Source organism: Antennarius striatus, chromosome 11 (genome assembly GCF_040054535.1).
Source record: "Antennarius striatus isolate MH-2024 chromosome 11, ASM4005453v1, whole genome shotgun sequence".
NCBI classification, from domain to species: Eukaryota; Metazoa; Chordata; class Actinopteri; order Lophiiformes; family Antennariidae; genus Antennarius; species Antennarius striatus.
This window is the reverse complement of record NC_090786.1, coordinates 17,478,492-17,493,943: the sequence shown is the minus strand read 5'-3', so window position 1 is coordinate 17,493,943 and position 15,452 is coordinate 17,478,492. Positions and strand designations below refer to the sequence as shown.

At 40.8% G+C, this 15,452-nt stretch overlaps 1 protein-coding gene across 5 annotated transcripts in view; it reads right to left on the bottom strand.

The window, feature by feature from the left end:
• Positions 1–15,452, bottom strand: part of lyst (lysosomal trafficking regulator) — a 58,377-nt gene that overhangs the window by 30,242 nt on the left and 12,683 nt on the right. For 3 of the 5 annotated variants that reach the window (XM_068326888.1, XM_068326891.1, XM_068326889.1), the window contains 4 exons: positions 11,639–11,729; positions 8,445–10,551; positions 1,902–2,844; positions 1,610–1,795 (listed from right to left, as the gene is read on the bottom strand). In XM_068326888.1, the coding sequence (XP_068182989.1) occupies positions 1,610–1,795; positions 1,902–2,844; positions 8,445–10,551; positions 11,639–11,729 (3,327 nt within the window). The remainder of the gene's footprint in view (positions 1–1,609; positions 1,796–1,901; positions 2,845–8,444; positions 10,552–11,638; positions 11,730–15,452) is intronic. The other 2 variants (XM_068326890.1, XM_068326892.1) reach the window with 1 other exon arrangement.

Sequence of the window (15,452 nt, the reverse complement as noted above, 5' to 3'; positions counted from 1 at the left end):
AACAGAGAAATTTGTTCATCATGGTAGTTAAAAGAAGAGGCTTCCTGTAATGCACATCTGAAGTTTTACAACAACTTTACAGCTTTGATATTCAAAAGCAGGGTAAGTGAACACTTCAGAGAATAGTCCCTCGGCGGACCAACTCTGTGGCGGAAGACTAATCTAAGAGCTTCACAGCACAATGTTGGAATGGGTAAGTGAACATCACATGCCGCTGGGCTCCTGAGAAGAACTAAGCTTCTAGAAAAAGAGGTAAATATATTATATAAAAAGCAAAATCCTCTTGTGGTTGAGCAGGCTTAATCTTTCAGGAATTTTAAGAGGACCAAAAGACAGCTAAGTCAGTGAGACCAGAGGCACACACCACCAGTCGAGATGGATAGGAAGAGTTATTGTCCACCTTTTTTGTCTTCAATGAAATAAATAAAGCAGTTATCATTCTGGCCCTGAACATATAGTCGGCTGAATTGTTCATTAATGTAGAAAATACATAAATTACTCTAACTACAGGACTTCCTGTCTAATATGTCCTTGTGTGTAAATATTACTGTATATCTGTTTAATCTCAACATGTTTGTAAGAACTACGTTGTTAAAACTTACATTACCAAGAACAAATACTTAAAAAGGTGATGCGCTGCTACTTTAAAATGAGGCATGGTTACTCATTATATACCAACTGCTTGATCTAAACAAAAGCTATCATTGACCATGTCTGCTGTTTTGCTGTATGTTAGTCAGATAACAGTTGCTTGGCAACATAGTATGAATGGCCACACACTGCTGCCCTGCTGATGCACAATGACGTCTGGCTGGAAAATCGTTTCTTTCATTGTAAAAAATTTTCCCAAACACCACCATTGTTCATTTTTGGCCACATTCTTCAGCTGAAGGTAAAGTAGTGTGCAATGACTTAATAAAATCTGCTTCATTTAGTGGAAAAAAAAGAAACTGCTTATGTTTTCATATTTCGATTGAACCACACAACAAGACACCTTTAGTCAAACTTGTAGTCTGGAAGGGATTGAAATACAGTAGACATCTGGGAAATTTTTAACCAGAAAATGAGTTTTGCCCCAATGAAAAGGAATGACAAACGATTTAAAGAATTATAGAATTCAGGAATAACAACTGAAACTTATCAAGCCCCTATCATTAATAAAATCATATTTAACAAAATTATCATATGACTTACACTTAAGAAATTAGGGGAGATGGCATGCAAAGGGATTTCTGGTTGATACGCATGGACTGCAGCTTGCCTCTAGCTAATAGTTTAATTATGGTAGTAAATTAAAAGTAGTGCTTAACCATAATAAACACTAAAAACAATGATGAAACAAGCAGTAGTAGCTATCAGATATGGGTCTGAACAAATACTGTTAAATATGAATTATATTTTGCGAAGAACTTGAACTCTGACATTTATCGTGGCATAGATGACAGAGAATCTCCACAGAGCTTTATATTATGAGAATGGAAAACAACTGTCATAGCTAAAGAGGAATTAAATGTCTGACTCCAGACTGCCTGTAACCAGAACTGGCCTCTTGATACACAGGCAAGGTAATAAACTTGACTAAATGAAGAGGTGCAGTATCTTCACTCACAGTTTCTTCCAAGGCAGGACTCACCCTGTCTGGTTTCTCCTCAGGGGGGTCTGGACCAGATGACACCTCTGCCAGGGCAACTCTCAGGAGAGAGTCAAAGAGAGGAAGGGCAATGTCAGAGTTCACAACTCCTGAGCGAGAGAGCTGGTCTTTCAACTCAAACAGAGTCTCTTCAACTGAATGAAGCTATAGATGGCATGAGACACAATAATTCAAGTCAATAGAAATGTTTTATGTTATATGAGCATTGCACTCAGGCATAAGTTGATCAATACGAGTTTAAAGGATATACCTGATACGAAAGCTCCGGGTCTGTTCTCTGCAGTGCTGAATTAGCACCTTGTAGGCAAATAGCCAGCAAGGCCTCAAGGAGTCGAATACTTTGTAGTTGCCACTCTTCCTCCAGCTTTCTTGCTGGATCTTTGGTCTTTCCCTCACTTGGACTGGTGGCGAGGGTCTCGACTGAATCACGAATTGTCTCAAGTCCCACTAAGACGGAAGGAGCTGTGGACTCAGAGCTACCTTTGGCCTTTCCATCTTTTTTCTTCTTTCCTTTCCCATCCTTGGTCTTACAGGAAAGATTCTGGATAACCATGGCCATGAGGCGTAAGCAGACATCCAGTCCTCCCAGCCTGAAGAACTGTCTTTGGAACAAGGGGCTGGTCAGGTAGATCAAACGACACACTGACCAGACATCTGCTGCCCGTTGTACCTGCTCTTTGGAGGGCAGAGCTACGCTGTCCAGGGACAGATAAGGCACTCGCCCCCCAAGAGGTTCACTGGCTGTGCTGTCATAACCAGAAGTGTCCTCTGAGTCATTGGCTGAATCCCGGTCTGAATCAGCTTCCTTGCTGACACATAGGAATGCCACACATAAGAAAAGGTTGACAACATGAAGGTGGGTGCTAGCTCGGCCGCGCCCTGGTCCTCGGCCTGGCCCACCTCGGTTCTTATGACTTGGATATTCCTTTAGGCCTTCGTAGAACTTTGTGAGGCTCTGTGGGCCCTCTCCTGCCCCTCTGGACCCTAGTTCCTCAGCCAGACCCAAGATGACCTCCCTTTCTTCAGCATCAGCACTCTCTAGCTCCTGCAGAACTCCATCAGTGTGCTGCTGTCCAGTGCCCATTATCAAGGTCTCAAACACCTTCAAAGCTAAAGAGCGTGTCTGGTCCAGGTACACAAGCTCAGTCACTTGATTGAGGCCGTTACAGCTGAGGAAAAGATCTCTAATCACCCTGTAAAAAAACATTACATAATGTAAGAAATGTCAAGCCAAACTTCTGCCAAGCATTTTACATAGAGATTTAGCAACAGGGTCACAACATAGACCATTTTCAACACCCGTATGGTTGCTTCCACTAAAAACAATAGTGGAATGTTACCACATTAATGTTTAATTTTGAACAGCCAGCTAGAGTTTTGTGAACAAAAAAGTTATGACACATAACACAATAGTGTTGGCATCTAGGGTGACGTTTAACATACGCGCCAAGCAGCAGTTTGTAAATAATGGCAAAATCATTTCATGCTCCGTGAGGGTAAGGTTGATCTCTTCTAATTGTAGGATAAAGAGCTCCCAAACGCGCCACCTTTTTGTTTATTTTTGGTCAATAATCTTGTTATATTAGCTCTGAACTGCTACTAGATTTTTTTTTCAGTCTTTTGAATTTAACTTCACACATAACATGTATCATGAAGTCACAGGCTATTCCTGTATTGTCATGTTTACACTGGAGTGTGATTTGGTGCTTTTACTACAAACACGGTTTCATTTAAATTAACAGAATATTGGGATGCAATAAAGACAAAGTTATCCATGTAAATGCTGTATAAAATGAACAAGAATCATACAAGCTCAATATAAATATGGGCAAGTAGTCATAATTATTTTTCAACATTAAAATGCCTTCTGCGTGATTATTAAAAATCAAACAAAAGGACTGACACACTGTCCCAATAGGAAGACATGACACATTTCAACTACACAAGATTTCGCAGCAATCAAAATAAAGACAACAGTAGGCCTTAATGTACCAACTGGCATCCCCAAGGCCACAAAATAACTGAACGAATGAGTCCACTTCTATTAGCATGATAAATTAACTGTGAAGAACACTTTAAACACTTGGACTATTTTCATAGCTCCTACTTATTTTAATGATGTTTTTTTTAATCTAATGTGTTTTGTTTTTGCTTTAGCTACCGAACCACTTGAAATGACAAACTTCTGGTGCATTATATTAAAGTTATCTAAATGCAATTTAACAAAACAAAGACATTTTAACCTTTTGAATTTGTTTATTATTGGTATACCCACACTACAGAAGCAGCAATAAAAAAAATACAATTTTAATGTAATTGGCCCTGAATAAATAATGCATCACCTGTGGGTGAAGGTTAAATCAAGATAAAGCAGTACTATTACGAGATGTGTGGACATTATATGCTTATTAGAATAAAAGCACTTTATCATCAAGGATCAATTAAACTTTGAGATGAGATCATGAAATAATGTAAACTTTTGTATTTCTGCTTAATTCAAATACTTTCTGAAACTTTCCTCTGCATTCCTATTAACGTATGATTAATTGTATTTGGACAATATTTTTTCTTTCCATTAGTAGTGCACAAATTCTTCCCATTGACTTACCTTTAGCCTGTATTTGCAAAAATAAAAATGTAAAATGATTGAGATGGTCCACAGCTTTAAGAAGAGTATGTTTTCCATCTTTCATTATAACAATAAAATTCTCTTTTTGAAGGATTTTAAAGCAATATGTGCAATCTGTAGAAAAGAGATATGCATAACATGATTTCTGTCGCACTGACTGATGGGATAAGACATTTAAAAATTACAGTAACAATTCTGTTTGTTGATAAACTACCAAACTTTGCGTGATAATTTTAAAGAGCCTAAAATCAAATTATTCAGCTTTTGTAAATTTTATTTATTTTATTTCATTCCCTATATATCCACAATGATGCAAGCAAATTATTCAGATCAATGTAGCAATTTCATAAATGGTAAGGATAAATTGAAACATATATTATCCATCAATACTTTAAGTACAATAATAGATACAAAAATAGCAATATTCAATATTGTAAAAATATAAAATTGAGATTTACTTTTGGATGGCACAAGATACCAATAAAAAAGACCTATCATACTGTATTTATAACTGACCCAGCAGATGGAGCTGTACAGTCTGTTTCAGTGACAAAAACCACACATTCCATTTTAAGCATTGTCTTCTTAAGAAACAGCACCACAGCAGTAGTGTCCTCTATAAGTTATATAACTGAGATTTTCCTCACAGAGAAATGAGACTTTATATTTGTATATATTTGTAGTAAGTAGAAGAATTATGAGGGCACTTTTTGTGTTTAGCAAGAATGTAAATAATCAAGTAAATGATCATCGTTAGCAAATAATGAATATCATCATCAAATAATGACTAAAAATTGTATTCAGATCTATATTCCTGGTACAACCAATCACTATAATGACCTCACTCAAGTCTTAAATTACAAATATCAAATGCACATCAGCAGCTTGTTGGAGAAGAATTGATATATAAAGGTAAAACATGTTATCATATGAATAAGATACTATATTGATTTAATTTAAGAATTTTGTTATGATTTCCTATATGCTACCATTCATTCAATTTCTTGATGACGAGACAATCAGTATTTATCTTCAGCCGTTTATCCGAATCCAGGTCAGGAGTTACGCTGCATCCTATCCCAGCTGACATTGAGCAGACATTGAGTCACCTTCCCATTGCAGGGTTATATATAGACACAAACATCCACCCACCCACCCACACATTCACACCTAACTTAGAGAGGCCAGGTCACCTATATTGCAAGTTTTTGCAGGTGGGAGGAAGCTGAAGACCACGGAAAAAACCCATGCAGACACGAAGAGAACGTGTAAACTGTGCATAGAAAAATCTCAGGTGGAATTGAACCAAGGTAGGGTTGCCGTGAGGTAACAGCACTACCTACTGCACCGCTGTGCTGCCATGCACTATCACAAGGACCTAAAATGTCTCTAAAGGGTCTTTTGAAAACACTCAGGTAACATCACAGCTGAAATGACTTTGAAAGCCAGTCAAACTTCCAGACAGCAGAACAACAAACTCAGAATTGCAATAAGGAAACAGGCTGCTGGTAGAAAGCGTTAGAATAATGTCAGTCATTTTCATATTACCACCGCTACATCCGCCGCAGCGGGTCACGGGGACCTGGAGCCTATCCCAGTGGCATAGGGCGTGAAGCGGGGGACACTCCGGGCACGACGCCAGTGTACTGCGGAGCCACACAAAGACATACAACCACTCACACACACACACTCACTCACTCCTACGGGCAATTTAGGACCGGCCAATCAACCTGAAGTGCATGCTTGTGGAGGTGGGAGGAAGCCGGAGAACCCGGAGAGAACCCACGCAAACACGGGGAGAGCATGCAAACTCCGCACAGAGCGGGACTCGAACCCGGGTGCCGCCCTGTTAGAATAATGTATATAAGTTATCTCATATTTACTCTTTTATATTCCTTTATTCTTTGTACTACATATTAATGACCATATAAATGTTTATATCTGTGTGTAAGTGACTTGCTATGTATTGAGTTATTTTTACAGGGAGACGACAGCAGCAACAGGATCACTGGAGTGATAGTAGAGGTCCCTTGAGCAGGGCATGACCTCTGAATCGTTAATAAGGAACGTGCCTGGTTGTTGTTTTTGTAAGGAAAGGATGTCGTAAAAAGAAGAATTATTAACTCTTTAATGGCATCATGCCACAGATGTTGTTTTACTGTTGTTGCTTTGCCCCCATCTCTTAGAAAAATAATGTAAACAGGGAACGCGCCAAGTGAATAAAGAAGAGGGTTCGGCAGAGACATTTTCAGAGCGGGTAGACATCTGTAGTTAACACATCTCTGTCTGTTCTCCTCGCGAGTAAAAAATATAAACTGTTGTCTTCTCCTTTGTGTGTCTGTGTTTTAAATGTTTTAGGTTGTTTGAACCTGACAGAAAGCATCTAAGCTTTCAATAGGATCTGTTACACAACCCAGACACATCCCCAGGGCAAACACGTGAACATACATATCCAGAGTTTTGTTAAATGTATCCACCACATTCATCTTCAACTCATAACAATATTGGTTAAAATGTCATTGATGTCTTACTAAGCCCACAAAGATGTAATGAATTATGAACTGACATTAATTAACAATGACCATGGAGAGACAGATCTGATGACAATGTCCAGGTGGATTAGGTGTCTAACTCACACCAAGCATTATGTGTGGGATGCTAGAAACAGAGTGAGTGATCCTATAAAAAGGAAAGGTAACCGAGAGGGTTTTTGATTTCAAACATTTACATCTTAAATATACAAGGGAATAATCTGAACACACTTTTTTGATACTTCTGCAGATTTAAATCTGCAAGAAGTAACTTTTTTAAACATATTTTTTTGAACAGTTGAAATGCAATGAGACATGATCTATCCTTGGTCACATAGCTGGCTGTTTCATTAATAACCCTGCAAACCCTGCCAACCTTTCAATGTTGCTTCTTATGAATATGTTAGCCTCACAGTTGTTAGCATGCCAACCATGACTCAGTAACCATTTAGCTGTGCATGTGTCAATAATTCAATAGTTACTTTTCTCCAACTTTCTCTGAGGTCAATTGGTCTTCTCAGAAGTGTTTCAGCTCGACAATGATGCGTTTTTCTGCTCTGTTTTTATAAAATATATTCAATGAATGTATAAATTGCTGAGTCATGGCAACATTATTATATTTTTGAAATTGAATATCCTACTAAGTTGGGTTCATGACTGATTTAAGATTGATGTACCAGTACATGCAACATATGGAGCATTGACCAACTGTTGGATGGACATATCTACTTGTGCATGTAGAGGGAGAATAAAGGGGTCCTTACTATCAAGTAAGACTGGGAGAGGGTCTGAGGCCCCGTCCACACGATGACGGATTTTTTTAAAAACGGAACTTTTTAAAAATGCATTCAAAACGATTCGCGTCCACACGACAGCGTTTTTAAAATAATCTCCGTCCACACGTAAACGCATCAGTGCGTTTTCGAAAATGGCTATAAGCGCTGCCAAACCATGTGGTGACAGTATTGAATCAAATTTTATCCAATAAGAATCCTCCGTGTTTTGTTGTCACAACACACGGGCCCATATGATGTCACAGCGGTTTTCATCGCAGGCAAGACGTCAGCGTTTTTAAAAAGTTGCGGATACACCGTCCACACGACAACGCAGACCCAGCGTTTCTAAATAAATCCACCTCGGCCAGCGTTTTAAAAAAGTTGCGTTTTCGTTCCGGATATCTACGTTGTCGTGTGGACGGAAGGCGTAAACGTAACAAAAAAGTTGCGTTTTTAAAACATCCATTATTGTGTGGACGGGGCCTGCGGTTTAGAACACTATCAGACACTCCTGCTGACAAATGTGATTTAGATTGAGGTGCTGGATTCTTGGGAAAAAAAATTAGGAGCATTAGCTGAGGTTAAAGGAGTCAGATTCTGTTACAGATTATCTGTCCCATGTACTGCTGTGGGGACAGTGACAGTTTTATCAAATATGACAACAAGTTATTGTAAAATTGCCGCAGCTTTAACTCAAAAGCCGCCTCGCAAATAAGCATTTTTTATGCAAAAAAAAAAAAGAATTTAAAATACATCTCTGAAATAACACTTCAAAGAACACTGTAACGGAAAAAAATACATGGATGATTTGGGAATATAACATGAGAAAGGATCTTGAATTGATGTAAAACTCTCACCTTGACTTGAGAAGAGCAGGCAATGTTTGTAGGTAAATGAGCAGGACCTCCACAGGTAGACACTGGGTGTGATAGCTGCAGACCTGAGTACAGACAGTTGAAACTCCCAGCTGTTGGGCATGGTGGGCCAGCTCTACCCCTCTCTGCAGCACAGGGTTAAAGATGTGTGTGTAGAGCTGCCACTGCACTATAGCATTCCCTCGTAGGGTCAGGTGGCACACATGGCCTGCTATCTGCTGACTCAGCAGCCAGTCCTCGCCAAATACTAGTTCCTGATAGGCCTCCAGAGCATCCCACTTCCACAGCATGTCCTCTGCTCCCCCGCCACTTGGCAGAATACCTTGGGAGCGGTAGGACAGACTAGTAGAAAGAGATGATGGGTCCCCGTGATGCAGTGTGTCCTCTAGTCCTGGAAGCTGGCTGCTGTCCAGAGTGCAGATGTTACAGGAGGCCAGCTTTGCTTTCTCTGAGGGCTGTCCACCACCTAGTTGATCCAGGATCAGTCTACCCAGAACATTAAGAACATGAGACTGGTAACTACGCAGACCTGGAGCTTGGAAGGCATGCAGCAGCGGGCCTATGACTGAACGAGGGTCCATGCAACAGCAGATTCCAACAGCCTGCACCCCAGCCAACACCTGTAAGACAGCTGGACCACTGGGGGAGAGTCTTTTCAAGAGTCGCAAACATTGGTGACCACAAGCTGCCAGACAGCAGCAGCGCTCAGGGTAACGTACTACATCCCCCTCTATTCCTTCCTTGCCCTCCCCATCCTCTTCAAATGGGTTGCGTCGGGCAGCCTGCTTGAAAGTGGAGACAGGCAAACCTGATAAGTCTCTGTGGTGATGCAGAAAGTGGGAATATTCGCAGCGGCGGTGTCGGCGTCGTGCACAGACAGACTGATGCAGCTGTTCTGACTTTGCCTTCTTGACAGCACTGATGATTTTAAAAACACCTGCTATAAGACCTCGTAGCCTCTCTGAAGCCTCGCCTACTATTTCAGAATCCCTTCCTCTGCTGAGTCCCTCCAGTTGTAGCACCGTAGCCTCAAGCAGGTCCAATCCACAGTGCTGTATAAATTCATGGATGAGCTCCAGTGCCTGGCTGAAAAAAAAAGGGTTTTGTGTTGATGCCTGTAGACAACCTAGCAGCACTTGTAGCACCCCTTCCAACAGCTCTGGAAGCAGTAATGCCCTGTGACGATAACATGAGAATGAAAAGTCATCTTGGACTTCCTGTAAGGTCTTCTTAGGCCGAGGAGCAAAAGGGTTAGCCTGTCTGTCCAAGCAGCTCCGGATTTTGAGGGTAGCTCGTAGCAGGTCTGTCAGACTGCGTCTCAGACTATCTGGGAGGGTTTCACTCTGATTTATATCCACTGACATTAAGTGCAGGACGGTGCGTAGAAGCATCCTCTGGACTAGAGCAATTGGCTCTTCTGTCCAGCCTCCAGCAAGCTCCTCTGTCCCTGTTCCCCCTCCACCCCCAGGACCACAGCAATCTCCAAACTCAGTCAGGATCTCAGTGAGAGTGGGTACGACACTGACTGCCAGTCCTGGATTGTGGTTAATGCTCATGTCAAACTTACAAACTTTCTCCAACAAGGAAAGCAAGACATGGCAGAGATCGAAGGGCGAGTTCTCCATGCGGTTAAAAATTGATATTGCAGCAGGATCTGTAAGGGTTTCAGTGTCTGTTGTCTGGGAACCAGGCGTTCGAGGGTGTGAGTATGGTGCACTCATTGTTTCTGCGGCGGCAGCACTGGTGGTGGTGGATCGTGATGGTGAGGCCTCTGAATAATGATGCTCACAGCTTACACGGAATGTGGAGCCATGGGTCCTGCGGCTCCTTGCACTACTAGGGCCAGGGACTGCTTTGTCATCAGGGTTGGCCTCTGAATCAGACGTAGAAACCTGGGACTTGCGAGCATCCTTCAGAGAGTATCTCTGTGCTGTCCTTCGAGACCTCCGTGACTTGCAGCTGCCGCTGCCGAGACGGGACCTCTTACCAGGGTTCTGATCCTCTGCGGCCGCCTTCTGTCCTTCTCTGACAGGAGAGGCCTTCACCTCCCGGCCCAGGAACACATCCAGTAGGGAAGGCAGGGTGAAATCTGTCAGTATACGAGAACATAATGTGTGTTCCATTCTGGACATTTTAAAGCTATATTTTTATTTTATTTTTTTTAAATGTTGTATTTATATACAGATCAACACAGAACTGATTATATCCCTTTGTTTGTAAAACAAGTCCATAAACTGTTGTTGACTTAAGAAAGGCCATTATAAAATCAGCAAAGAAATATGAACGTGCATGAATGTTCCATTGATGAAATAAAATTTGCTGCATCAGGGCAATGATTTAGTTTAACTTCTTGAGTAATGCCATTTCCCTTTTTCAACTGAAATCATGCTGTTTGCCTAAAATTTACCCAAAACATGAAAACATGTTGATGCTTGTTTCTATGCTGCATGGAAAATTCAGTATTCAAACACTAGATGTGTAAATTTTTTGTGAAATTCCCCCGAGAAATGACTTCGAATATAGTGCCAGTAATAAAAAGCTCAGCTGCAAGTCAGCAACCAAATTCTGATGTTAAAACATCAGTGAGTAGGAATTAATTAAAGCAGAAATGTCTCAGGTCTGTGTTAAAGAGGATCAGCAGTCTTGCACTAAATACCAGCATCATCCTGAGGTCACGGGCCTCTGCAAAAGCTAGTTGTCACCTTTTGAGTGGATGCTTCTGTTTGTAACACTAGCATTAATCAATAACAATGACTACATGACTAAATGATCACATTATTACGATACCCACAGAATTACCATCGAGGACTAGTGTCAAGAAGAATTTTAGAAAAATGAGTCTTATCAGGACAACATTTCTACACAAAAACAATGTTCAAACACTCAACTGCCATTACAGCCCAAAGAAATGTGAAGATTAATTTCAAAGATGACAAAAAATTTAAAAAACAAAATTACTCATATAGAATATAAACATATAAAAGAAGGTTTCAGGTCGGTGAAATGCACTCAAACATAACTCAGCTGAAAGAGGGCTCTAAGGCAGAGTAACTTTCACATTCGCAAAATAAAGAATGTAAATTGACCTCACTTATCACAAACCAGGAGTTAGTCACATCGTCTCAAATGGCAATTGTGAGATATGTGGAGTAAAAGAGTGATTTGTTGGTACTGACCTGGGGCTTTTTCCTCCTGCACAGGAATCTTCCAAACCAGTGGAAGCAGAGACAGCAACAAAGTGAGTAGCTCCTCCCGACAGGTCAGTTCCTGAGAGTGTAATAATACAAACTGAAGTCACCTAGAAAGTGCATCTGGTCGAGCTATGATGTCACATCCAGACACTCCCATCGAAACTATTGTCCACAGTCACTCTGTACATATGCCCCTTGGGTTTATCCTAGATTAAAGAAATCAGCTTTTTATGTGTGTCGCTTTCATTCTGATCATATAAGGTGTTATCTATTCCTTCTGATTTCATTTGTTTATTTGTGTGCCTTTAGTTATTTTGTTGGTCTTCAGTGTAAGTGTGTCAAGAAGCAATGTAGCAGCTACATGACAGCTTTACTTTCAAGACCTTAGGAATTCTCATGAGAATCCAGAGCATACTTCACAGCAGACAGGGAACAAACACCGCCATGTGTTAATTAAAAACAATCACAGACTCCTTCATGTGCAAATTGAAAAATTATCAGTTTGCTGACTAAACAGAACTACCAAAATAAACAGCATTTACATTTCATAAAATGCATACCTGCATTCCCTCTATTATTATAGAGTTTTACTCACGGTTAATTTCTGTAATCAGACATTTATCCTTTTAATGACTTATTCTCATAAAAACAAACTAGTACTGTAATAATGGGTGTGCAGCTTTATTAATCACTGAATGTTGATTTTGGACACAGTGAGGTGAGAAAGAAAAATTAATGCTTTCCTAAAGGTAACTCGCATTGTGCTTATGTAGAGCCAACTGCTCTAATTAACTTATGAATCACTTAACAGCTGAAAAATGAATCAGGATTTGCATTAGGTACTGCCTCACTACAGTTATATAAAATATATTACTCCTGTTTACATTGCAACTCAGGGATTCTCCAACCGTAACCAGAATAACACTGAATTTATGAGAGGACACTGAACCGATGTTGGTAGTTTAAACTTATTTCTGCATTGATATTTCCTGCTACTAATTATCATTCATTCATTCATCTTCCAAACCACTTTATCCGCCATAGTGGGTCACAGGGAGCTGGAGCCTATCCCAGCTGTCTTGGGGTGTGAGGCAGGGCAAATTCTGGGCGCGACGCCAGTGCGCCGCAGAGCCACACAAAGACACACAACCACAAATTTAAACACAAATTCATAACAACACTTACGAATTGAAAATATTTTTTGAAAACCAAAGGGATGGGTAAAGGCTCAAGTCCTTCTGGGCCACAGCTCAAGCGCAGCTGGAGCTTGTGATACACTTGTTCATGAGTATGTAACGTTTCTGCTGTGAGACCCGCCATCAAAAGGAAAAATGTAATAAGTTCATGTGAAATTAGCTTCAGGAGATGAACAATAAAGAGCTCTCAGGGATGCAAACAACGTTTCACATTTCAGATTACATTAATTCATCCAATAATGTATTTGTTAGATTATGTAAGAGGATCATGTAATTCTCTTTCGGAGGACTGACATGACAATAAATGAGACGAGTGTTTTATTAATAATAATGGATTAGATTTATCTAGTGCTTCTTCAGACACTCCAAGCGCTTCACCGCGGTTGCATTATTCATCACTACAAAGTGAAGTTATTCATTCATACTTGGTGATGGCAAACTACCGTATTTTCCGCACTATAAGGCGCACCTAAAAGCCTAAAATTTTCTCATAAACCCGTAGTGCGCCTTATAATCCGGTGCGTCTTATATATGGATTAATATTCATATTAATATTGGTTAAAAACATGATCGCTGAAAAAAAGCCGGCAGTCTGGCTGGCAGTCATGCCGCACTCTGCCACCAGAGGAGCACCCTCACAAGGCACTCGGGCCTACGACCCTTAACAACGGTAGTCAAGGGGCATCACCGAAGTCCAGGGTCTGACTGAGCTGCTCTCAGACGGTAGAGCAGACTGTAGGAGCACCGATGATTACGTAGCAAAACATAAGGAACTTTCAACAATTCTATTAATAAAGTTTGACTGACTGACTGATCTCAGTATTTCCTAACTATTTGGTGTCGGAAATAACCCACTTTAAACTTAATTGGTCTTAAAAATGCCATTGTGCTGTCATGTGGAATCTAATGACGGTCCACTCTATTAGTCTGTGGAAACACACGGAGAAACTGGCATAAAGGTGAATGAAAGACCCTCAAAGCTGAACTTCCAGCCTTTTCTGAAATTCTGAAAATGCGCAGAGGGGTGCATTCAGGCTTGGGTATTCTGTCTGCAGCGACGTGCTGTGAGATTAACGGCGGTGAGACACCGACGTTAAAGTCAGTTCTCGGAGTAAAACAGCGTCATATTTGCCAGTAAATTATCAGCCTGACATTAAAAACTAGTTAAAATTGTTTAGGACACACAGCAGCAAATAGCTGCACCTCACCTCTGACTGGACTACCGATCCAACGAAACAATATTTAATTAATAAACGAAGATGAACGTCGGAGTTTAAATATCAGCTTCGAACTTCAGATAAGGAAATGATCCGCTCTGTTCCCACTGACTGCACTCATAATGAATTTAACCAGTTTTTAATGTCAGGTTTTTTAATATGTGTGTTGACTTCCTACTAAGATGGCAAAGTGATCAAGTGATCAGGTTTCCTTGATGAGGCTCAGAATGGCTTATTGACATAACAATGGGGGCCATTCAAAGGTAGTCAGGAAGTCATGAATGCAATCATGACTGCCTGAGCAGCGCGGCTCTATCTAGTGTACGGATTGCGCAACTACAGCGGCTGCAGTTTATCAAATAAATGTTATTTTTTATTGTGTGCGCCTTATAATCCGGTGCACCTTATATATGAAATAAATTATAAAACAAACAATTTATTGAGGGTGCACCTTATAGTCCAGTGCACCTTATAGTGCGGAAAATACTGTACATGTGTAGCCACAGCTGTGCTGGGGAAGACTGATAGAAACATGGTACCCAATCCACACCAACGGCCTCTCTGACCACCATGACACAATGACAGATGACTGGGGGAGTGAGATTTGAACCGCCAATCCTACAATCATTCGATGACCTGCTCTAGCACCTGAGCAACAGCAGCCCCCCCACCACATTTTTTGCATCTTTGTAGAGCCTAGAATGAAGAATAGAGGGGACTTTATGATATGAAAAAGGAACCATGGCTGATTAATGCCTTCATTCTTGATCACTCCATCTTTATGGTCATTACATACTGCACAACATGTCAGGTCATTAAACCACTGCTTAATGTCGGATGAAGTCTCTCTGGGAGTGACCAGGAGGGATAGGATCAGGAATGAGTACATAAGAGGGACAGCACATGTTAGAGGTTTTGGAGATAAAGTCAGAGAGGCCAGACTGAAATGGTTTGGACATGTCCAGAAGAGATAGTGAATATATTGGTAGAAGAATGTTGAGTTTTGAACTGCCAGGCAGGAGGCCTAGAGGAAGACCAAAGAGGAGGTTTATGGATGTATTGAAAGAGGACATGAAGGTAGTTGGTGTGAGAGAAGAGGATGCAAAGGACAGGGCTAGATGGAGGCAATTGATTCACTGTGGCGACCCCTGAAGGGAAAAGCCGAAAGGAAAAGAAGAAGAAGAAGATGATGTCTAACTCTGCTGTGCTGCCATGTGTGACACCGGAAGCTGCCCACCCCTGAAGGTTAAAGCTCTTATACTGCTTTCATGTCTGGCCTGGTTTGACTCGGACCTTTACATGCATCACTCGATTCGTCACATGAAAGACCAATAATTCAATGATGAATTGTTACTCGACAAAAATACTCACAATCAGATCAACACA